Below are 25,586 nucleotides of genomic sequence, written 5' to 3' on the forward strand. Positions count from 1 at the left end.
CTCATCTCCTGGCTCTAAGCTTGATTTACTAATCTGGTTGTTTAGCAACATCTCATCTCCTGGCTCTAAGCTTGATTTACTAAACTGGTTGTTTAGCAACATCTCATCTCCTGGCTCTAAACTTGATTTACTAATCTGGTTGTTTAGCAACATCTCATCTCCTGGCTCTAAGCTTGATTTACTAAACTGGTTGTTTAGCAACATCTCATCTCCTGGCTCTAAGCTTGATTTACTAAACTGGTTGTTTAGCAACATCTCTAACCTCCTGGCTCTAAGCTTTATTTACTAAACTGGTTGTTTAGCAGCATCTCTAACCTCCTGGCTCTAAGATTTATTTACTAAACTGGTTGTTTAGCAACATCTCTAACCTCCTGGCTCTAAGAGTTATTTACTAAACTGGTTGTTAGCAACATCTCTAATCTCCTGGCTCTAAGCTTTATTTACTAAACTGGTTGTTTAGCAACATCTCATCTCCTGGCTCTAAGATTTATTTACTAAACTGGTTGTTAGCAACATCTCATCTCCTGGCTCTAAGCTTGATTTACTAAACTGGTTGTTTAGCAACATCTCATCTCCTGGCTCTTTGTTGCAATATAGTGGAGATGGAACCAGTTAGAGATGCATTTACAACGAGGAAGGAGCGAGAAGGGCAGACCTCTTGTCCCATACTTTAAAACATTCAATTAACCTTCTTCATTTTGGTTAGGCTGTCTCATAAACATGGTTATATCAACGCTTTATTGTGATTGGTTAGGCTGTCTCATAAACATGGTTATATAAATGCTTCATTGTGATTGGTTAGGCTGTCTCATAAACATGGTTATATCAATGCTTTATTGTGATTGGTTAGGCTGTCTCATAAACATGGTTATATCAATGCTTTATTGTGATTGGTTAGGCTGTCTCATTGTTGCGAGAATTATGTTCTCAATGTTCATAAACCACTTCAATTAAACTACTCAGTCTGCAACCCAGAATTTGTAAGATTCTGGTTGAATGAAACAGACGGAGGCCCAGCTATGATAGTCAAAATGTTTATTCACGAGAGCGCTAGTCCGTTGCACAAAACCATTCATATTATACTGGCTCCTTACACACTTACATTCAAACACAAACAGTAGGTATAATACGCACATACTGTATCACCACCCAGCCGACAAAGATTAGGGAGACCTTGGGAAGCACTCCTTGTCCTCCCTCAAGATTAGGGAGACCGTAGGAAGCACTCCCTGTCCTCCCTCAAGATTAGGGAGACCGTGGGAAGCACTCCTTGTCCTCCCTCAAGATTAGGGAGACTGTGGGAAGCGCTCCCTGTCCTCCCTCAAGATTAGGAGGGACTTGAGAAGTACTCCCCGCCCTCTCCCAAATCTCTGAGGCCCCTAGCAAGGTCGGCAACGAATTTTGCTCAGACAGTCTGTGTTTTAAGATACTATAAACATATATTGTACAGATATATTGTTTTACTCTAATTCTGACTAAAACTACAAACATCATTAATTATGCTTTTACTGACAAACTACACACATCATTAATAATAATTTTATGATTCTAATCAATTTCATACAATTAAAAGGTTTCAGGGTGGAATATTCTAATAATTAATTTAAACATATAAATTCCATTAACACTCATACACATGGCTATTATCAAAGACTGTCTCACTGACAGGTAAAGTATGAACTGCAGTATACAGACAAGAGAAGGACACGGCTATATCAAAGACTGTCTCACTGACCGGTAAAACATGAAGAGAAGGAAAGAAGAAGAGAACATATATTCTGATGGCAGCCAAGTTGGATGGTGGACAGGGTTAATAATGGTGAGTTGGAGGGTAGACAGGGTTAATAATGGTGAGTTGGAGGGTAGACAGGGTTAATAATGGTGAGTTGGAGGGTGGACAGGGTTAATAATGGTGAGTTGGATGGTGGACAGGGTTAATAATGGTGAGTTGGATGGTGGACAGGGTTAATAATGGTGAGTTGGATGGTGGACAGGGTTAATAATGGTGAGTTGGAGGGTAGACAGGGTTAATAATGGTGAGTTGGATGGTGGACAGGGTTAATAATGGTGAGTTGGATGGTGGACAGGGTTAATAATGGTGAGTTGGAGGGTAGACAGGGTTAATAATGGTGAGATGGATGGTAGACAGGGTTAATAATGGTGAGATGGATGGTGGACAGGGTTAATAATGGTGAGTTGGAGGGTAGACAGGGTTAATAATGGTGAGATGGATGGTGGACAGGGTTAATAATGGCGAGATGGATGGTAGACAGGGTTAATAATGGTGAGTTGGAGGGTAGACAGGGTCGACCATGGTGATGGTGGATGGTGGACAGGCTTGATCATGGTGATGGTGAGTTGGATGGTGGACAGGGTTGATCATGGTGATGGTGAGTTGGATGGTGGACAGGGTTGACCATGGTGATGGTGAGTTGGATGGTGGACAGGGATGACCATGGTGAGTTGGATGGTGGACAGGGATGACCATGGTGAGTTGGATGGTAGACAGGGTTGACCATGGTGAGTTGGATGGTAGACAGGGTTGACCATGGTGAGTTGGATGGTAGACAGGGTTGACCATGGTGAGTTGGATGGTAGACACGGTTGACCATGAGAGTTGGATGGTAGACACGGTTGACCATGGTGAGTTGGATGGTAGACACGGTTGACCATGGTGAGTTGGATGGTAGACACGGTTGACCATGGTGAGTTGGATGGTAGACACGGTTGACCATGGTGATGGTGAGTTGGATGGTAGACAGGGTTGACCATGGTGAGTTGGATGGTAGACAGGGATGACCATGGTGAGTTGGATGGTAGACAGGGTTGACCATGGTGAGTTGGATGGTAGACAGGGTTGACCATGGTGAGTTGGATGGTAGACAGGGTTGACCATGGTGAGTTGGATGGTGGACAGGGTTGAACATTTTCAAAACGGACCCTTGCCTTATCCCTAAGGACAGACTTGCCTGAAACTTGCAGGGAGGAGCTGCCTCCCTGCTTTCTCGGAGCTGACCAATGCACTGTTAACATGTCATGAATCATTTTAATGACCGGTATACGCCCAAACCATTCAAACACAGACTTTTTCACTCATATTGGGGCGGCAGAGTAGCCTAGTGGTTAGAGTGTTGGACTAGTAGCCGGAAGATTGCAAGTTCAAACCCCCGAGCTGACAAGGTACAAATCTAGTCGTTCTGCCCCTGAACAGGCAGTTAACCCACTGTTCCTAGGCTGTCATTGAAAATAAGAATTTGTTCTTAACTGACTTGCCTAGTTAAATAAATTAAAAATATTGTAATTAAATGGACAGTTATTTAAAGTTCCCTTGTTACACCAAGCATGGCGACATTAAGAAAGCTCACCCTGCACGGCTTCTCTCCGATAGTCTACCATTAACTGGTTTCAGCTATAAAAGAAATGGAAAGGTTACCCACCAGTGTGGTGTTTCCTCTTGTGTCCAGCCAGGGTTCCTGACTGACTGAACCTCTTCCCACACCGATCACAGCCAAAAGGCTTCTCTCCAGTGTGTGTTCTCTTGTGTCCAGCCAGGCTTCCTGACTGAGCGAACCTCTTCCCACACTGATCACAGCCAAAAGGCTTCTCTCCAGTGTGTGTTCGCAGGTGCACTTTTAAATCCCCTGAAGAAGTACAACTCAGCCCACAGTCTGAGCAGTGGTAAGGCTTTTCGCCAGTGTGTATTCGCTGGTGTAAAACCAACTGCCCAGACTGATTAAATCTTTTCCCACAGTCAGAGCAGTGGAATGGTTTTTCTCCTGTGTGTGTTCTCCGGTGTATTTTAAGTCCACCTGAAGTGGTTAAGCCCATTCCGCAGTCAGAGCAGTGGTAAGGCTTCTCTCCTGTGTGTGTTCTCCGGTGTGACTTTAAACCGCCTGGCTCAGCAAAGCTTTTCCCACAGTCGGCACAATGGTAAGGCTTCTCTCCTGTGTGTGTTCTCTGGTGCACTTTTAAATGGCCTGACTTGCCAAAGCTTGTCCCACAGTCGGTACAATGGTAAGGCTTCTCTCCTGTGTGGGTTCGAAGGTGTGAAGCCAGACTTCCTGATGCAACAAAACTTTTGCCACATACATCACAGTTATAAGGCTTCTCTCCTGTGTGTACTCTCTGATGTACCTTAAGGTGACTTGAATTAATAAAGCTTATTCCACAGTCTGAGCAGTGGTATGGTTTCTCTCCAGTGTGTGTTCTCTGGTGTACAGTCAAGTGTGCTGACTGAGCAAATCTCTTCCCACACTGATCACAGCTAAAAGGCTTCTCACCTGTGTGTGTTCGCTGGTGCACTGTCAGTCCGTCTAATCTAGCAAAACTTTTACTACAGCTGAAGCAGTAGTAAGGTTTCACACCGGTGTGTGTTCGCTGGTGCAGCTCTAAACCCCTTGATGTTGAAAAGTTACTTCCACAATCTGAACAGTGGTGAAGCTTCTGGCCCAGGTGTCTGCGCTGGTGTGTTTTCAGGTTGCTTGCCTGAGTAAAACTTTTCCCACAGTCCAAACAGTGGTAAGGTTTCTCTCCAGTGTGTATTCTATGGTGTAGTATCAGGTCATTTGAGCTAGTAAATCTCTTCCCACATTGATCACAGCTGTACGGTTTCTCTCCTGTGTGTATGCGCTGGTGCTTTATCAGATTTCTTGAATGAGCAAAACTCTTCCCACAGTCAGAGCAGTGGTAAGGCTTCTCTCCGGTGTGCGTTCTCTGGTGCACTTTATTACCATGTGATGTTGAAAAGCTCTTCTCACAGACAGAGCAGTGGTAAGGCTTCTCTTGTGTGTGTGTCCGCAGATGAATTTTCAGGTTGCCTAATTGAACAAAACTCTTCCCACAGTCTGTGCAGTGAAACGGTTTCTCTCCAGTATGAATTCTCTGGTGTGTTTTAAGGTTTGACGAAGAGGTGAAACTCTTTCCACAGTATGAGCAGCGGTGAGGTTTCTTCCCTGCCACTCTCTGCTGGTGTTTGAGGTGTTCTGATCTGGAGAGACTGTTCTCTGCCCCGTCAGCATCATGTTCGTTAGCCTCCCCAGATATGACTCTTCTGAGAGAGCGACGGTTATGGCTGCCCCCTGTGAAACAACGACAGACCGTTATATTGAATGGCAATTAAGAACATCTAGGGAGTGTCCCAAAATAAATGTATGTAAGAACATAAACCCACTCAGCCCTGTTGTTTTCCTGCAGTCCACCAACAGCACAGACAACCTCTTCATACCCTGCAGTAAGGCACTACCGGGAGAGGCACGACCTGGGGCCCCCGGGAGGGTGAAGGGGGAGGAGGGTCGGAGGGAGAGGGAGGAGGGGGGTGGGATAGGTGTTTCCTGTAAATCCGAAAAAGAGGGTAGTGAAGTTCTCATGTTAGAACACTGAAGGGTAAAACACAACGATCTAATCTTAGATCTGATCTCATGTTAGTACACAATGATGATCTGATCTGAGATCTGATCTCATGTTAGAACACTGAAAGGATAAAACACAATGATGATCTAATCTTAGATCTGATCTCATGTTAGTACACAATGATGATCTGATCTCATGTTACAACACTGAAGGATAAAACACAATGATGATCTAATCTTAGATCTGATCTCATGTTACAACACTGAAGGGTAAAACACAATGATGATCTAAATCTGAGATCTGATCTCATGTTAGAACACAATGATGATCTAATCTGAGATCTGATCTCATGTTAGAACACTGAAGGGTAAAACACAATGATGATCTACTCTGAGACCTGACTGATCTTCGCTCAGTCTAGATTGTATTGGTAGCGGCGCCATGATATTAATACAATAATATATTTATTGCATAAAATACTTTCCTAATATAAGTGCTTTCATAATACTTGATTAGTACAAACACATCTTATTACAGATACATGGCTTTTGGTGCCTAGATTAAAAAAGGTACACATTTTCGTTTTACGTTCTGCTTTTACATGTCTAGGTGATCAACTCCATGTTGACCCAGCTCTGTACACTCAAATGGATTCTGCTTACATTCTGTTTTCTGGTGTTGTTCCCTCCCTAGGTCAGGGATACCAGAGACCCCAGGACCCTCGTGTTGTCCCCCCTAGGTCAGGGATACCAGAGACCCCAGACCTCGTGTTGTTCCCCCTAGGTTAGGGATACCAGAGACCCCAGACCTCGTGTTGTTCCCCCTAGGTTAGGGATACCAGAGACCCCAGACCTCATGTTGTCCCCCCTAGGTCAGGGATACCAGAGACCCTAGGTCAGGGATACCAGAGACCCTAGGTCATGGATACCAGAGACCCCAGACCTCGTGTTGTTCCCCCCTAGGTCAGGGATACCAGAGACCCCAGACCCTCGTGTTGTTCCCCCCTAGGTCAGGGATACCAGAGACCCCAGACCTCGTGTTGTCCCCCCTAGGTCAGGGATACCAGAGACCCCAGACCTCATGTTGTCCCCCCTAGGTCAGGGATACCAGAGACTTATAATATGCTACAGTAGGCGTCTGAAGCCTCCTTCAACTACAGGTCTAGGATCAGCGTGCGCTCTCCCAATCCTAACTAGTTATGGGAGGCTTCACCCCGTTATATAAAACCACCCTAATAGTTAAGGTTAGGATTGGGAGAGCGCACGCTGATCCTAGACCTGTAGGCTAGTTAAGGGAGGCTTCACCCAGTTATATAAAACCACCCTAATAGTTAAGGTTAGGATTGGGAGAGCGCACGCTGATCCTAGACCTGTAGGCTAGTTAAGGGAGGCTTCACCCAGTTATATAAAACCACCCTAATAGTTAAGGTTAGGATTGGGAGAGCGCACGCTGATCCTAGACCTGTAGGCTAGTTAAGGGAGGCTTCACCCAGTTATATAAAACCACCCTAATAGTTAAGGTTAGGATTGGGAGAGCGCACGCTGATCCTAGACCTGTAGGCTAGTTAAGGGAGGCTTCACCCAGTTATATAAAACCACCCTAATAGTTAAGGTTAGGATTGGGAGAGCGCACGCTGATCCTAGACCTGTAGGCTAGTTAAGGGAGGCTTCACCCAGTTATATAAAACCACCCTAATAGTTAAGGTTAGGATTGGGAGAGCGCACGCTGATCCTAGACCTGTAGGCTAGTTAAGGGAGGCTTCACCCAGTTATATAAAACCACCCTAATAGTTAAGGTTAGGATTGGGAGAGCGCACGCTGATCCTAGACCTGTAGGCTAGTTAAGGGAGGCTTCACCCAGTTATATAAAACCACCCTAATAGTTAAGGTTAGGATTGGGAGAGCGCACGCTGATCCTAGACCTGTAGGCTAGTTAAGGGAGGCTTCACCCAGTTATATAAAACCACCCTAATAGTTAAGGTTAGGATTGGGAGAGCGCACGCTGATCCTAGACCTGTAGGCTAGTTAAGGGAGGCTTCACCCAGTTATATAAAACCACCCTAATAGTTAAGGTTAGGATTGGGAGAGCGCACGCTGATCCTAGACCTGTAGGCTAGTTAAGGGAGGCTTCACCCAGTTATATAAAACCACCCTAATAGTTAAGGTTAGGATTGGGAGAGCGCACGCTGATCCTAGACCTGTAGGCTAGTTAAGGGAGGCTTCACCCAGTTATATAAAACCACCCTAATAGTTAAGGTTAGGATTGGGAGAGCGCACGCTGATCCTAGACCTGTAGGCTAGTTAAGGGAGGCTTCACCCAGTTATATAAAACCACCCTAATAGTTAAGGTTAGGATTGGGAGAGCGCACGCTGATCCTAGACCTGTAGGCTAGTTAAGGGAGGCTTCACCCAGTTATATAAAACCACCCTAATAGTTAAGGTTAGGATTGGGAGAGCGCACGCTGATCCTAGACCTGTAGGCTAGTTAAGGGAGGCTTCACCCAGTTATATAAAACCACCCTAATAGTTAAGGTTAGGATTGGGAGAGCGCACGCTGATCCTAGACCTGTAGGCTAGTTAAGGGAGGCTTCACCCAGTTATATAAAACCACCCTAATAGTTAAGGTTAGGATTGGGAGAGCGCACGCTGATCCTAGACCTGTAGGCTAGTTAAGGGAGGCTTCACCCAGTTATATAAAACCACCCTAATAGTTAAGGTTAGGATTGGGAGAGCGCACGCTGATCCTAGACCTGTAGGCTAGTTAAGGGAGGCTTCACCCAGTTATATAAAACCACCCTAATAGTTAAGGTTAGGATTGGGAGAGCGCACGCTGATCCTAGACCTGTAGGCTAGTTAAGGGAGGCTTCACCCAGTTATATAAAACCACCCTAATAGTTAAGGTTAGGATTGGGAGAGCGCACGCTGATCCTAGACCTGTAGGCTAGTTAAGGGAGGCTTCACCCAGTTATATAAAACCACCCTAATAGTTAAGGTTAGGATTGGGAGAGCGCACGCTGATCCTAGACCTGTAGGCTAGTTAAGGGAGGCTTCACCCAGTTATATAAAACCACCCTAATAGTTAAGGTTAGGATTGGGAGAGCGCACGCTGATCCTAGACCTGTAGGCTAGTTAAGGGAGGCTTCACCCAGTTATATAAAACCACCCTAATAGTTAAGGTTAGGATTGGGAGAGCGCACGCTGATCCTAGACCTGTAGGCTAGTTAAGGGAGGCTTCACCCAGTTATATAAAACCACCCTAATAGTTAAGGTTAGGATTGGGAGAGCGCACGCTGATCCTAGACCTGTAGGCTAGTTAAGGGAGGCTTCACCCAGTTATATAAAACCACCCTAATAGTTAAGGTTAGGATTGGGAGAGCGCACGCTGATCCTAGACCTGTAGGCTAGTTAAGGGAGGCTTCACCCAGTTATATAAAACCACCCTAATAGTTAAGGTTAGGATTGGGAGAGCGCACGCTGATCCTAGACCTGTAGGCTAGTTAAGGGAGGCTTCACCCAGTTATATAAAACCACCCTAATAGTTAAGGTTAGGATTGGGAGAGCGCACGCTGATCCTAGACCTGTAGGCTAGTTAAGGGAGGCTTCACCCAGTTATATAAAACCACCCTAATAGTTAAGGTTAGGATTGGGAGAGCGCACGCTGATCCTAGACCTGTAGGCTAGTTAAGGGAGGCTTCACCCAGTTATATAAAACCACCCTAATAGTTAAGGTTAGGATTGGGAGAGCGCACGCTGATCCTAGACCTGTAGGCTAGTTAAGGGAGGCTTCACCCAGTTATATAAAACCACCCTAATAGTTAAGGTTAGGATTGGGAGAGCGCACGCTGATCCTAGACCTGTAGGCTAGTTAAGGGAGGCTTCACCCAGTTATATAAAACCACCCTAATAGTTAAGGTTAGGATTGGGAGAGCGCACGCTGATCCTAGACCTGTAGGCTAGTTAAGGGAGGCTTCACCCAGTTATATAAAACCACCCTAATAGTTAAGGTTAGGATTGGGAGAGCGCACGCTGATCCTAGACCTGTAGGCTAGTTAAGGGAGGCTTCACCCAGTTATATAAAACCACCCTAATAGTTAAGGTTAGGATTGGGAGAGCGCACGCTGATCCTAGACCTGTAGGCTAGTTAAGGGAGGCTTCACCCCGTTATATAAAACCACCCTAATAGTTAAGGTTAGGATTGGGAGAGCGCACGCTGATCCTAGACCTGTAGGCTAGTTAAGGGAGGCTTCACCCAGTTATATAAAACCACCCTAATAGTTAAGGTTAGGATTGGGAGAGCGCACGCTGATCCTAGACCTGTAGGCTAGTTAAGGGAGGCTTCACCCAGTTATATAAAACCACCCTAATAGTTAAGGTTAGGATTGGGAGAGCGCACGCTGATCCTAGACCTGTAGGCTAGTTAAGGGAGGCTTCACCCAGTTATATAAAACCACCCTAATAGTTAAGGTTAGGATTGGGAGAGCGCACGCTGATCCTAGACCTGTAGGCTAGTTAAGGGAGGCTTCACCCAGTTATATAAAACCACCCTAATAGTTAAGGTTAGGATTGGGAGAGCGCACGCTGATCCTAGACCTGTAGGCTAGTTAAGGGAGGCTTCACCCAGTTATATAAAACCACCCTAATAGTTAAGGTTAGGATTGGGAGAGCGCACGCTGATCCTAGACCTGTAGGCTAGTTAAGGGAGGCTTCACCCCGTTATATAAAACCACCCTAATAGTTAAGGTTAGGATTGGGAGAGCGCACGCTGATCCTAGACCTGTAGGCTAGTTAAGGGAGGCTTCACCCAGTTATATAAAACCACCCTAATAGTTAAGGTTAGGATTGGGAGAGCGCACGCTGATCCTAGACCTGTAGGCTAGTTAAGGGAGGCTTCACCCAGTTATATAAAACCACCCTAATAGTTAAGGTTAGGATTGGGAGAGCGCACGCTGATCCTAGACCTGTAGGCTAGTTAAGGGAGGCTTCACCCAGTTATATAAAACCACCCTAATAGTTAAGGTTAGGATTGGGAGAGCGCACGCTGATCCTAGACCTGTAGGCTAGTTAAGGGAGGCTTCACCCAGTTATATAAAACCACCCTAATAGTTAAGGTTAGGATTGGGAGAGCGCACGCTGATCCTAGACCTGTAGGCTAGTTAAGGGAGGCTTCACCCAGTTATATAAAACCACCCTAATAGTTAAGGTTAGGATTGGGAGAGCGCACGCTGATCCTAGACCTGTAGGCTAGTTAAGGGAGGCTTCACCCAGTTATATAAAACCACCCTAATAGTTAAGGTTAGGATTGGGAGAGCGCACGCTGATCCTAGACCTGTAGGCTAGTTAAGGGAGGCTTCACCCAGTTATATAAAACCACCCTAATAGTTAAGGTTAGGATTGGGAGAGCGCACGCTGATCCTAGACCTGTAGGCTAGTTAAGGGAGGCTTCACCCCGTTATATAAAACCACCCTAATAGTTAAGGTTAGGATTGGGAGAGCGCACGCTGATCCTAGACCTGTAGGCTAGTTAAGGGAGGCTTCACCCAGTTATATAAAACCACCCTAATAGTTAAGGTTAGGATTGGGAGAGCGCACGCTGATCCTAGACCTGTAGGCTAGTTAAGGGAGGCTTCACCCAGTTATATAAAACCACCCTAATAGTTAAGGTTAGGATTGGGAGAGCGCACGCTGATCCTAGACCTGTAGGCTAGTTAAGGGAGGCTTCACCCAGTTATATAAAACCACCCTAATAGTTAAGGTTAGGATTGGGAGAGCGCACGCTGATCCTAGACCTGTAGGCTAGTTAAGGGAGGCTTCACCCAGTTATATAAAACCACCCTAATAGTTAAGGTTAGGATTGGGAGAGCGCACGCTGATCCTAGACCTGTAGGCTAGTTAAGGGAGGCTTCACCCAGTTATATAAAACCACCCTAATAGTTAAGGTTAGGATTGGGAGAGCGCACGCTGATCCTAGACCTGTAGGCTAGTTAAGGGAGGCTTCACCCAGTTATATAAAACCACCCTAATAGTTAAGGTTAGGATTGGGAGAGCGCACGCTGATCCTAGACCTGTAGGCTAGTTAAGGGAGGCTTCACCCAGTTATATAAAACCACCCTAATAGTTAAGGTTAGGATTGGGAGAGCGCACGCTGATCCTAGACCTGTAGGCTAGTTAAGGGAGGCTTCACCCAGTTATATAAAACCACCCTAATAGTTAAGGTTAGGATTGGGAGAGCGCACGCTGATCCTAGACCTGTAGGCTAGTTAAGGGAGGCTTCACCCAGTTATATAAAACCACCCTAATAGTTAAGGTTAGGATTGGGAGAGCGCACGCTGATCCTAGACCTGTAGGCTAGTTAAGGGAGGCTTCACCCAGTTATATAAAACCACCCTAATAGTTAAGGTTAGGATTGGGAGAGCGCACGCTGATCCTAGACCTGTAGGCTAGTTAAGGGAGGCTTCACCCAGTTATATAAAACCACCCTAATAGTTAAGGTTAGGATTGGGAGAGCGCACGCTGATCCTAGACCTGTAGGCTAGTTAAGGGAGGCTTCACCCAGTTATATAAAACCACCCTAATAGTTAAGGTTAGGATTGGGAGAGCGCACGCTGATCCTAGACCTGTAGGCTAGTTAAGGGAGGCTTCACCCAGTTATATAAAACCACCCTAATAGTTAAGGTTAGGATTGGGAGAGCGCACGCTGATCCTAGACCTGTAGGCTAGTTAAGGGAGGCTTCACCCAGTTATATAAAACCACCCTAATAGTTAAGGTTAGGATTGGGAGAGCGCACGCTGATCCTAGACCTGTAGGCTAGTTAAGGGAGGCTTCACCCAGTTATATAAAACCACCCTAATAGTTAAGGTTAGGATTGGGAGAGCGCACGCTGATCCTAGACCTGTAGGCTAGTTAAGGGAGGCTTCACCCAGTTATATAAAACCACCCTAATAGTTAAGGTTAGGATTGGGAGAGCGCACGCTGATCCTAGACCTGTAGGCTAGTTAAGGGAGGCTTCACCCAGTTATATAAAACCACCCTAATAGTTAAGGTTAGGATTGGGAGAGCGCACGCTGATCCTAGACCTGTAGGCTAGTTAAGGGAGGCTTCACCCAGTTATATAAAACCACCCTAATAGTTAAGGTTAGGATTGGGAGAGTGCACGCTGATCCTAGACCTGTAGGCTAGTTAAGGGAGGCTTCACCCAGTTATATAAAACCACCCTAATAGTTAAGGTTAGGATTGGGAGAGCGCACGCTGATCCTAGACCTGTAGGCTAGTTAAGGGAGGCTTCACCCAGTTATATAAAACCACCCTAATAGTTAAGGTTAGGATTGGGAGAGCGCACGCTGATCCTAGACCTGTAGGCTAGTTAAGGGAGGCTTCACCCAGTTATATAAAACCACCCTAATAGTTAAGGTTAGGATTGGGAGAGCGCACGCTGATCCTAGACCTGTAGGCTAGTTAAGGGAGGCTTCACCCAGTTATATAAAACCACCCTAATAGTTAAGGTTAGGATTGGGAGAGCGCACGCTGATCCTAGACCTGTAGGCTAGTTAAGGGAGGCTTCACCCAGTTATATAAAACCACCCTAATAGTTAAGGTTAGGATTGGGAGAGCGCACGCTGATCCTAGACCTGTAGGCTAGTTAAGGGAGGCTTCACCCAGTTATATAAAACCACCCTAATAGTTAAGGTTAGGATTGGGAGAGCGCACGCTGATCCTAGACCTGTAGGCTAGTTAAGGGAGGCTTCACCCAGTTATATAAAACCACCCTAATAGTTAAGGTTAGGATTGGGAGAGCGCACGCTGATCCTAGACCTGTAGGCTAGTTAAGGGAGGCTTCACCCAGTTATATAAAACCACCCTAATAGTTAAGGTTAGGATTGGGAGAGCGCACGCTGATCCTAGACCTGTAGGCTAGTTAAGGGAGGCTTCACCCAGTTATATAAAACCACCCTAATAGTTAAGGTTAGGATTGGGAGAGCGCACGCTGATCCTAGACCTGTAGGCTAGTTAAGGGAGGCTTCACCCAGTTATATAAAACCACCCTAATAGTTAAGGTTAGGATTGGGAGAGCGCACGCTGATCCTAGACCTGTAGGCTAGTTAAGGGAGGCTTCACCCAGTTATATAAAACCACCCTAATAGTTAAGGTTAGGATTGGGAGAGCGCACGCTGATCCTAGACCTGTAGGCTAGTTAAGGGAGGCTTCACCCAGTTATATAAAACCACCCTAATAGTTAAGGTTAGGATTGGGAGAGCGCACGCTGATCCTAGACCTGTAGGCTAGTTAAGGGAGGCTTCACCCAGTTATATAAAACCACCCTAATAGTTAAGGTTAGGATTGGGAGAGCGCACGCTGATCCTAGACCTGTAGGCTAGTTAAGGGAGGCTTCACCCAGTTATATAAAACCACCCTAATAGTTAAGGTTAGGATTGGGAGAGCGCACGCTGATCCTAGACCTGTAGGCTAGTTAAGGGAGGCTTCACCCAGTTATATAAAACCACCCTAATAGTTAAGGTTAGGATTGGGAGAGCGCACGCTGATCCTAGACCTGTAGGCTAGTTAAGGGAGGCTTCACCCAGTTATATAAAACCACCCTAATAGTTAAGGTTAGGATTGGGAGAGCGCACGCTGATCCTAGACCTGTAGGCTAGTTAAGGGAGGCTTCACCCCGTTATATAAAACCACCCTAATAGTTAAGGTTAGGATTGGGAGAGCGCACGCTGATCCTAGACCTGTAGGCTAGTTAAGGGAGGCTTCACCCAGTTATATAAAACCACCCTAATAGTTAAGGTTAGGATTGGGAGAGCGCACGCTGATCCTAGACCTGTAGGCTAGTTAAGGGAGGCTTCACCCAGTTATATAAAACCACCCTAATAGTTAAGGTTAGGATTGGGAGAGCGCACGCTGATCCTAGACCTGTAGGCTAGTTAAGGGAGGCTTCACCCAGTTATATAAAACCACCCTAATAGTTAAGGTTAGGATTGGGAGAGCGCACGCTGATCCTAGACCTGTAGGCTAGTTAAGGGAGGCTTCACCCAGTTATATAAAACCACCCTAATAGTTAAGGTTAGGATTGGGAGAGCGCACGCTGATCCTAGACCTGTAGGCTAGTTAAGGGAGGCTTCACCCAGTTATATAAAACCACCCTAATAGTTAAGGTTAGGATTGGGAGAGCGCACGCTGATCCTAGACCTGTAGGCTAGTTAAGGGAGGCTTCACCCCGTTATATAAAACCACCCTAATAGTTAAGGTTAGGATTGGGAGAGCGCACGCTGATCCTAGACCTGTAGGCTAGTTAAGGGAGGCTTCACCCAGTTATATAAAACCACCCTAATAGTTAAGGTTAGGATTGGGAGAGCGCACGCTGATCCTAGACCTGTAGGCTAGTTAAGGGAGGCTTCACCCAGTTATATAAAACCACCCTAATAGTTAAGGTTAGGATTGGGAGAGCGCACGCTGATCCTAGACCTGTAGGCTAGTTAAGGGAGGCTTCACCCAGTTATATAAAACCACCCTAATAGTTAAGGTTAGGATTGGGAGAGCGCACGCTGATCCTAGACCTGTAGGCTAGTTAAGGGAGGCTTCACCCAGTTATATAAAACCACCCTAATAGTTAAGGTTAGGATTGGGAGAGCGCACGCTGATCCTAGACCTGTAGGCTAGTTAAGGGAGGCTTCACCCAGTTATATAAAACCACCCTAATAGTTAAGGTTAGGATTGGGAGAGCGCACGCTGATCCTAGACCTGTAGGCTAGTTAAGGGAGGCTTCACCCAGTTATATAAAACCACCCTAATAGTTAAGGTTAGGATTGGGAGAGCGCACGCTGATCCTAGACCTGTAGGCTAGTTAAGGGAGGCTTCACCCAGTTATATAAAACCACCCTAATAGTTAAGGTTAGGATTGGGAGAGCGCACGCTGATCCTAGACCTGTAGGCTAGTTAAGGGAGGCTTCACCCAGTTATATAAAACCACCCTAATAGTTAAGGTTAGGATTGGGAGAGCGCACGCTGATCCTAGACCTGTAGGCTAGTTAAGGGAGGCTTCACCCAGTTATATAAAACCACCCTAATAGTTAAGGTTAGGATTGGGAGAGTGCACGCTGATCCTAGACCTGTAGGCTAGTTAAGGGAGGCTTCACCCAGTTATATAAAACCACCCTAATAGTTAAGGTTAGGATTGGGAGAGCGCACGCTGATCCTAGACCTGTAGGCTAGTTAAGGGAGGCTTCACCCAGTTATATAAAACCACCCTAATAGTTAAGGTTAGGATTGGGAGAGTGCACGCTGATCCTAGACCTGTAGGCTAGTTAAGGGAGGCTTCACCCAGTTATATAAAACCACCCTAATAGTTAAGGTTAGGATTGGGAGAGTGCACGCTGATCCTAGACCTGTAGGCTAGTTAAGGGAGGCTTCACCCAGTTATATAAAACCACCCTAATAGTTAAGGTTAGGATTGGGAGAGCGCACGCTGATCCTAGACCTGTAGGCTAGTTAAGGGAGGCTTCACCCAGTTATATAAAACCACCCTAATAGTTAAGGTTAGGATTGGGAGAGCGCACGCTGATCCTAGACCTGTAGGCTAGTTAAGGGAGGCTTCACCCAGTTATATAAAACCACCCTAATAGTTAAGGTTAGGATTGGGAGAGCGCACGCTGATCCTAGACCTGTAGGCTAGTTAAGGGAGGCTTCACCCAGTTATATAAAACCACCCTAATAGTTAAGGTTAGGATTGGGAGAGCGCACGCTGATCCTAGACCTGTAGGCTAGTTAAGGGAGGCTTCACCCAGTTATATAAAACCACCCTAATAGTTAAGGTTAGGATTGGGAGAGCGCACGCTGATCCTAGACCTGTAGGCTAGTTAAGGGAGGCTTCACCCAGTTATATAAAACCACCCTAATAGTTAAGGTTAGGATTGGGAGAGCGCACGCTGATCCTAGACCTGTAGGCTAGTTAAGGGAGGCTTCACCCAGTTATATAAAACCACCCTAATAGTTAAGGTTAGGATTGGGAGAGCGCACGCTGATCCTAGACCTGTAGGCTAGTTAAGGGAGGCTTCACCCAGTTATATAAAACCACCCTAATAGTTAAGGTTAGGATTGGGAGAGCGCACGCTGATCCTAGACCTGTAGGCTAGTTAAGGGAGGCTTCACCCAGTTATATAAAACCACCCTAATAGTTAAGGTTAGGATTGGGAGAGCGCACGCTGATCCTAGACCTGTAGGCTAGTTAAGGGAGGCTTCACCCAGTTATATAAAACCACCCTAATAGTTAAGGTTAGGATTGGGAGAGCGCACGCTGATCCTAGACCTGTAGGCTAGTTAAGGGAGGCTTCACCCAGTTATATAAAACCACCCTAATAGTTAAGGTTAGGATTGGGAGAGCGCACGCTGATCCTAGACCTGTAGGCTAGTTAAGGGAGGCTTCACCCAGTTATATAAAACCACCCTAATAGTTAAGGTTAGGATTGGGAGAGCGCACGCTGATCCTAGACCTGTAGGCTAGTTAAGGGAGGCTTCACCCAGCTATATAATAAACAAATAAACTCATCTGATTCATTGTATAAACTTTTGTTTTGTTTGTGGTCGATTGCAGAGTTCAGGAGAAGTTAACCAGATGATAATTGTTTATGTTTAGTCTACTGACCTTGTAGATTAGGGAGGTAGAAGACCGAAACGTTACATTCCAACACGTTACTCTCTGCCTAACACCATGCCCAGACCGGACGCGCGCGCAAATGTATTTTGTCCCCAACACACTAAAAGTGATCACGACATGCAGGTTGAAATATCAAAACAAACTCTGAACCAATTATAATCATTTCGTCGACAGGTTCGAAAAGCATTAAACATTTATGACAATTTAAATGAGCTAGCTTGCAGTTGCTAGCTAATTTGTCCTGGGAGATACATTTCGAGCTGTTATTTTACCTGAAACGCACAATGGCAACGCTGACGTTCATTGGCGCGTGCGAGCAGTGTGGGTGCAATAATTGAATAACATGCACGTTGTACATTTATTTTGCAACGCTCGCGTCAGTATGGTCAGCGTGTAAAGTCACAAGAGAAAATGGAGAATAGAGACGGACTCCACTTTCACTGCCGTTCGATTGAAAAAGAGGACTTCGGCCAACATACAAATAACAGTCCAGCTGTAGGCTTCTGCTTATAGCTCATTTTCAAAAGTTACACGTCCGATAGCCTTTTAACATGCCTCCTTTGTTCCATCACGTTGTCTAGTATTCTACTCTGCACGGAGCGTCACGTGAAAGAGGGGCTATAATTCAGAGCTGTTGTTTTGCGGCCCTGAAAGGGTCCTGCACTCCCCTGATAAAGATAGTTAACAGACTCGTAAGTCCACTCCCACAGCAACAGGAATTTTGTGTTGTAGCAAATTTGTTTCACGGAATACATGCACCAGATGTTACCAGGCAGTATAACATGACGGTGCCAAAATCTTACCAATCCATGCATTAATCTCCTAACTATGACTGAGACATGTGCGTTTCATGCAGAGCATTTGGAAAGTATTCAGACCCCTTGACTTTTACCACAGTTGTTACATTTACCACCTTATTCTACAATGTATTTAATAGTTATTTTTCTCTCCTCAATCTACACACAATAACAAAGCAAAAACAGTTTCACATTTTTTGCAACTTATATATATATACACACACACACACACACACACACACACAATGGGGCCAAAAAGTATTTAGTCAGCCACCAATTGTGCAAGTTCTCCCACTTAAAAAGATGAGAGGCCTGTAATTTTCATCATAGGTACACTTCAACTATGACAGTCAAAATTAGGGGGGAAAAAATCCAGAAAATCACATTGTAGGATTTTTTATGATTTTATTTGCAAATTATGGTGGAAAATAAGTATTTCTTGGGGCCCAGAGAGGGGAGAGATCAGGCTTGTCTTTCACATGTCCCTGGTGCTATGCAGAATATCAGAACGGGAAGAGGACAGGAATGGAACATTGTCTTCTCATGTGAATGTGTCTTTAGCTATTCTTAAACCATGTGAATGTGTCTTTAGCTATTCTTAAACCATGTGAATGTGTCTTTACCTATTCTTAAACCATGTGAATGTGTCTTTACCTATTCTTTAACCATGTGAATGTGTCTTTACCTATTCTTAAACCATGTGAATGTGTCTTTACCTATTCTTAAACCATGTGAATGTGTCTTTACCTATTCTTAAACCATGTGAATGTGTCTTTACCTATTCTTAAACCATGTGAATGTGTCTTTACCTATTCTTAAACCATGTGAATGTGTCTTTACCTATTCTTAAACCATGTGAATGTGTCTTTACCTATTCTTAAACCATGTGAATGTGTCTTTACCTATTCTTAAACCATGTGAATGTGTCTTTACCTATTCTTTAACCATGTGAATGTGTCTTTACCTATTCTTTAACCATGTGAATGTGTCTTTACCTATTCTTTAACCATGTGAATGTGTCTTTACCTATTCTTAAACCATGTGAATGTGTCTTTACCTATTCTTAAACCATGTGAATGTGTCTTTACCTATTCTTAAACCATGTGAATGTGTCTTTACCTATTCTTAAACCATGTGAATGTGTCTTTACCTATTCTTAAACCATGTGAATGTGTCTTTACCTATTCTTAAACCATGTGAATGTGTCTTTACCTATTCTTAAACCATGTGAATGTGTCTTTACCTATTCTTAAACCATGTGAATGGATGGCGTGATTAATGGGGAACCAATTACTTTGTCTCTACAATGTCTGTGGGCAAGTCACTCCCTCATTTGTCTATTGGGGGGGAGGTGTATGGCAGTGTCTGGAGGCAGTGTCTGGAACCATCTTATGTCCTCTGATGTTGCACTTATCTTGGGATATTGTATGACCTAAGAGGCTCACTCCCTTCAGTGAGCTTGTCCAGGAGTGGGGTCAAGGGAGGTTTTACTTGAGATGGGAGTATCTAGAGTTGACAATTGATCTATGCCATTGGATGAGTTGTTTTTTTGTACTATGAAGTACCAGGAATGAGATTAGAACCTCGTCTTAGAGACCAAACTGAACGATAATTGATAGCGAATGCTATCTGACCATGGGACACTTCCTCTCTCAAGTAAAAGTCTTCCTTTGTGAACAGTTCCTATTATCTGTGGTTTGTCATGTCGACTAGGGTGGGTGGTGGATCTTTGCTATAAAAGATCTCCGTGGGACACTTCCTCTCTCAAGTAAAAGTCTTCCTTTGTGAACAGTTCCTATTATCTGTGATTTGTCATGTCGACTAGGGGGGGTTTGCTATAAAAGATCTCAGTTGGCGTTATGTTGACACTCAACAATTCATTAGAGATAGTGAATTGTTGAAAGTCAAATGCTATTGCAAAGCTTAATTATTATTAAAAGGTGTAAGTTTAAGTATAACTCTGATTGGTGTGTGGAGTTAAGTCTCTCTCTTCTTGGTAATACAGAAATTAATCCTACCACACGTCTCCCCACCCAGGGAGGGGAGAAACCGTTAGGCTTGCAGTAGGTTATGTAACAATGTGGCAAAATATGATAAGCAATGTAATGTGTTGGAGTAGACTTATAAATAGCATTGACAGTGTTAGAGAAGAGGGGCATTTATAATGGGTATGGTAGATGGTATGACCAAATGTGAGGTATAAAAGGCTATTTGCCTGTATGATTTTCAGAACGTTCTCTGCATAATGAAGCAACCGTTTGCAGAAATTCTGGGACTTTGGGAATTCTGCTATTAACCAGGCGATTACAACCTCTGGGGAATTGGGAATTCTGCTATTAACCAGGCAATTACAACCTCTGGGGAATTGGGAATTCTGCTATTAACCAGGCGATTACAACCTCTGGGGGATTGGGAATGTTTCTATTAACCAGGCAATTACAACCTCTGGGGGATTGGGAATTCTGCTATTACAACCTCTGGGGAATTGGGAATTCTGCTATTAACCAGGCAATTACAACCTCAGGGGAATTGGAAATTTTTCTATTAACCAGGCGATTACAACCTCTGGGGAATTGGGAATGTTTCTATTAACCAGGCGATTACAACCTCTGGGGAATTGGGAATGTTTCTATTAACCAGGCGATTACAACCTCTGGGGAATTGGGAATTCTGCTATTAACCAGGCGATTACAACCTCTGGGGAATTGGGAATGTTTCTATTAACCAGGCGATTACAACCTCTGGGGGATTGGAAATGTTTCTATTAACCAGGCGATTACAACCTCTGGGGAATTGGACATTTTTCTATTAACCAGGCGATTACAACCTCTGGGGAATTGGGAATGTTTCTATTAACCAGGCGATTACAACCTCTGGGGAATTGGGAATTTTTCTATTAACCAGGCGATTACAACCTCTGGGGAATTGGGAATTTTTCTATTAACCAGGCGATTACAACCTCTGGGGAATTGGGAATTCTTCTATTAACCAGGCGATTACAACCTCTGGGGGATTGGAAATGTTTCTATTAACCAGGCGATTACAACCTCTGGGGCATTGGAAATGTTTCTATTAACCAGGCGATTACAACCTCTGGGGAATTGGGAATGTTTCTATTAACCAGGCGATTACAACCTCTGGGGGATTGGAAATGTTTCTATTAACCAGGCGATTACAACCTCTGGGGGATTGGAAATGTTTCTATTAACCAGGCGATTACAACCTCTGGGGAATTGGAAATGTTTCTATTAACCAGGCGATTACAACCTCTGGGGAATTGGACATTTTTCTATTAACCAGGCGATTACAACCTCTGGGGAATTGGACATTTTTCTATTAACCAGGCGATTACAACCTCTGGGGAATTGGGAATGTTTCTATTAACCAGGCGATTACAACCTCTGGGGAATTGGGAATTTTTCTATTAACCAGGCGATTACAACCTCTGGGGAATTGGGAATTTTTCTATTAACCAGGCGATTACAACCTCTGGGGAATTGGGAATTCTTCTATTAACCAGGCGATTACAACCTCTGGGGAATTGGGAATTCTTCTATTAACCAGGCGATTACAACCTCTGGGGGATTGGAAATGTTTCTATTAACCAGGCGATTACAACCTCTGGGGAATTGGGAATTCTGCTATTAACCAGGCGATTACAACCTCTGGGGAATTGGGAATTCTGCTATTAACCAGGCGATTACAACCTCTGGGGAATTGGGAATTCTGCTATTAACCAGGCGATTACAACCTCTGGGGAATTGGGAATTCTGCTATTAACCAGGCGATTACAACCTCTGGGGAATTGGAAATGTTTCTATTAACCAGGCGATTACAACCTCTGGGGAATTGGAAATTTTTCTATTAACCAGGCGATTACAACCTCTGGGGAATTGGGAATTCTTCTATTAACCAGGCGATTACAACCTCTGGGGGATTGGGAATTCTGCTATTAACCAGGCGATTACAACCTCTGGGGAATTGGGAATTCTGCTATTAACCAGGCGATTACAACCTCTGGGGAATTGGGAATTCTGCTATTAACCAGGCGATTACAACCTCTGGGGAATTGGAAATGTTTCTATTAACCAGGCGATTACAACCTCTGGGGAATTGGAAATTTTTCTATTAACCAGGCGATTACAACCTCTGGGGAATTGGAAATGTTTCTATTAACCAGGCGATTACAACCTCTGGGGGATTGGAAATGTTTCTATTAACCAGGCGATTACAACCTCTGGGGAATTGGGAATGTTTCTATTAACCAGGCGATTACAACCTCTGGGGGATTGGAAATGTTTCTATTAACCAGGCGATTACAACCTCTGGGGAATTGGACATTTTTCTATTAACCAGGCGATTACAACCTCTGGGGAATTGGGAATTCTTCTATTAACCAGGCGATTACAACCTCTGGGGAATTGGGAATTCTTCTATTAACCAGGCGATTACAACCTCTGGGGGATTGGAAATGTTTCTATTAACCAGGCGATTACAACCTCTGGGGAATTGGGAATTCTGCTATTAACCAGGCGATTACAACCTCTGGGGAATTGGGAATTCTGCTATTAACCAGGCGATTACAACCTCTGGGGAATTGGGAATTCTGCTATTAACCAGGCGATTACAACCTCTGGGGAATTGGGAATTCTGCTATTAACCAGGCGATTACAACCTCTGGGGAATTGGGAATTCTGCTATTAACCAGGCGATTACAACCTCTGGGGAATTGGAAATGTTTCTATTAACCAGGCGATTACAACCTCTGGGGAATTGGAAATGTTTCTATTAACCAGGCGATTACAACCTCTGGGGAATTGGAAATGTTTCTATTAACCAGGCGATTACAACCTCTGGGGAATTGGGAATTCTGCTATTAACCAGGCGATTACAACCTCTGGGGAATTGGGAATTCTGCTATTAACCAGGCGATTACAACCTCTGGGGAATTGGAAATGTTTCTATTAACCAGGCGATTACAACCTCTGGGGCATTGGAAATTTTTCTATTAACCAGGCGATTACAACCTCTGGGGAATTGGAAATTTTTCTATTAACCAGGCGATTACAACCTTTGGGGGATTGGGAATTCTGCTATTAACCAGTGCTGTGGGTGGGGGGGGGGGGCTTTGATAGGATATAACAGAGTGCTGTGGGGGGGGGGGGGGGGCTTTGATAGGATATAACAGAGTGCTGTGGGGGGGGGGCTTTGATAGGATATAACAGAGTGCTGTGGGGGGGGGGGGGGGGGGCTTTGATAGGATATAACAGAGTGCTGTGGGGGGGTTGATAGGATATAACAGAATGCTGTGGGTGGGTTGATAGGATATAACAGAGTGCTGTGGGGGGGGAGTGGGGGGGGGGGGGGGGGGGGGCTTTGATAGGATATAACAGAGTGCTGTGTGTGGGGGGGGGGGGCTTTGATAGGATATAACAGTGCTGTGGGGGGCTTTGATAGCTAGGCTAGTTAGCTGGCTAGTTTATCTAGCAGCTAACTTTAGCTGGCTGGCTTAGATAACTATATACCAGTAACATTGGTTTACTTTAATGTAGCTGTAAGCTTGGTGTTGATAGCTGCTGTCTGTCTCATGCAGTCACAGAACATTAGCAGGCTAGTTAGCAACATTGCTAGCTGATTTATAAAAAATACATTCACATAGTATTTGCTTGTAAACTGGCTGAAAAGGTTATTGAAAGCAGTAGTCATGAGTGCAAACGATTTGGTTTGAAGTTATTTCTGTTGGGGTTATAGTTAATAACATTATAGGGAATAGGCTAGTTTACCAGGTCCTCTATGTTAGTGTAACAGTATAACTTTAGACCGTCCCCTCGCCCATACCCGGGCGCGAACCAGGGACCCTCTGCACACATCAACAACAGTCACCCACGAAGCATCGTTACCCATCGCTCCACAAAAGCCGCGGGGGAACCACTACTTCAAGGTCTCAGAGCAAGTGACGTCACCGATTGAAACTAAAGCTAGCCGTTTCACATCCGTTACACTAGTAAAAAAAAAAAAAAGTCTCTCTCTCTCTCTCAGGGCCTAATGAATTTATTTAAATTGACAGATTTCCTCAAATGAACTGTAACTCGGTAAAATTCTATTAAATGGTTGCATGTCGCGTTTGTATTTTTTGTTCTGTATACTTGGTTTTGTTCACCAGCTTCAAAAAACAATATGGTTGGTTATTGAAAATATATTTCACAGTGGTTTAGATGGTACAATGATTCTCTATACTGTGCGTGCTTCTTTTGTCACAAACTGAAATTAGGTAAACTATTATATTTTTTTGCAACAAGGAAATGGCGGAGCGATTTATGCATATGGCCACCAACTTTCAGCATGCGACTTCACAGTGAAATGGTTGCTTACGAACCTTCCCAACGAGTTTAAAAATAACAAATACATTATTTTCACGTACAAAAACAGCACAAATGTCAATAGCATTTCGCTACACCCGCAATAATAGTGTATGTTACCCAATAGCATTTGTTTTGATCGTTATACGCAGGAAGTTGGCTACAAAGACCCCTTGTCTTAAATGTATATAAACCTACCTTATTCATTGTAGATTCTTCCGTTATTGTCGATTACAGAGATCCGGCGAAGTTAACCAGATGGGAATATTTATGTCTAGTCTACTGATATTGTAGAGGTCTGAGACGTTATATTTCAACATGTGGCTCTCTGCCCAAAATCACAAGACAAAAGAGCCGAGGCTCCGCCTTCACTTCCGGTGTTGTGCAGAAAAGCCCCCCTGCCAGAATTCTACGCACTCAATTCTTCATTGCTGCGACCTGCTTTTTTTTTGCTCTTCACTCCGTTGTCAGTTCAGCCTCTTTTTAACTGATCTTAGAAGCAGAAAGAATTGTAGGTGTGTTCTTCAAGGCAGCTGTCAGTGATCACGTGATCACTGCGTTTCATTTTATTTTTTTATGGCGGTTTGATCGCGGGGGGAGGTGGGGGGGTCGCACTAGTAATGTCTGCAGTTTTCGGTTTGGCTATTTGTTTCAAGTGTATTAGTCTATTAAAATACGTCTCTTCGCCAAAATGCGTCGTCTCTTCGACTAGTAGTTGTTCTGAAATGTTTATTGCTTGCCTACATTTTACTCCCTCCTCTGTTTAATATAACACGCACACATTAATTATTCATTTCGGTTGCCTATCCTGACATGAAGTTTGTTCTGTAGAAAGTATTTGACTCTGATGTATGCCACAGAAAGTATTTGACTCTAGTGACAAAACCACACGCCCATCTGAAGATACTACACCCCTTCTCTCTCAGGAAGGATCTGAACGTATATGTTCATAAAAAAAAACAGCATTTTGAAACACTTTATTGATCACAATATAGAGATGAATAACTGAGGGGAATCTGAGAATGCAGGGACTCGAACAGGGTGGGAGTTGAAGTAGTCAAATCTGGAGCTGACAACGGCTGGGATGTAAATGATGTGTGTTTTACCTGGGGTTATCTAACATCTGAGAACAGGCAGGCAATCCTTAGGGATGGAATGTAAATGACATGTGATCATCTGATGTAACAATGAGAACGGGCAGGCATTCCCTCGGATGAAGATCATCTCTGTGTTGCTGATTATGTGCTGTCATCCAGGTGGAAATGTCACCTGTACATCTGATGTAGGAAAAGAGATAAGTTGAGTATCCTGTGAATATGTTTATGTATATATATATATATATATATATATATATATATATATATATATATATATATATATATATATATATATATATATATATATATATATATATATATTATTGTGATT

At 44.3% G+C, this 25,586-nt stretch overlaps 1 protein-coding gene across 1 annotated transcript; it reads right to left on the reverse strand.

The window, feature by feature from the left end:
• Nucleotides 1-1,018: 1,018 nt before the first annotated feature.
• On the reverse strand, nucleotides 1,019-24,568 carry LOC116372126 (gastrula zinc finger protein XlCGF57.1-like). The gene is made up of 3 exons (XM_031821231.1): nucleotides 24,357-24,568; nucleotides 5,171-5,330; nucleotides 1,019-5,078 (listed from the first exon to the last, which is right to left on the reverse strand). Exons 1-3 carry the CDS (start codon nucleotides 24,363-24,365, stop codon nucleotides 3,430-3,432), a joined length of 1,818 nt encoding a protein of 605 aa, XP_031677091.1. The 5' UTR covers nucleotides 24,366-24,568; the 3' UTR covers nucleotides 1,019-3,429.
• Nucleotides 24,569-25,586: the final 1,018 nt, after the last annotated feature.

The sequence above is a fragment of the Oncorhynchus kisutch genome, unplaced genomic scaffold (genome assembly GCF_002021735.2).
Source record: "Oncorhynchus kisutch isolate 150728-3 unplaced genomic scaffold, Okis_V2 scaffold3931, whole genome shotgun sequence".
Taxonomy (NCBI): Eukaryota; Metazoa; Chordata; class Actinopteri; order Salmoniformes; family Salmonidae; genus Oncorhynchus; species Oncorhynchus kisutch.

Excerpts from the sequence above, each read along its gene's own strand:
- LOC116372126 (XM_031821231.1), bottom strand. Across the intron at positions 5,079-5,170 it reads CAGGAAAACAACAGGGCTGA|GGGGCAGCCATAACCGTCGC; the intron begins GTGGGTTTATGT and ends GTTGTTTCACAG.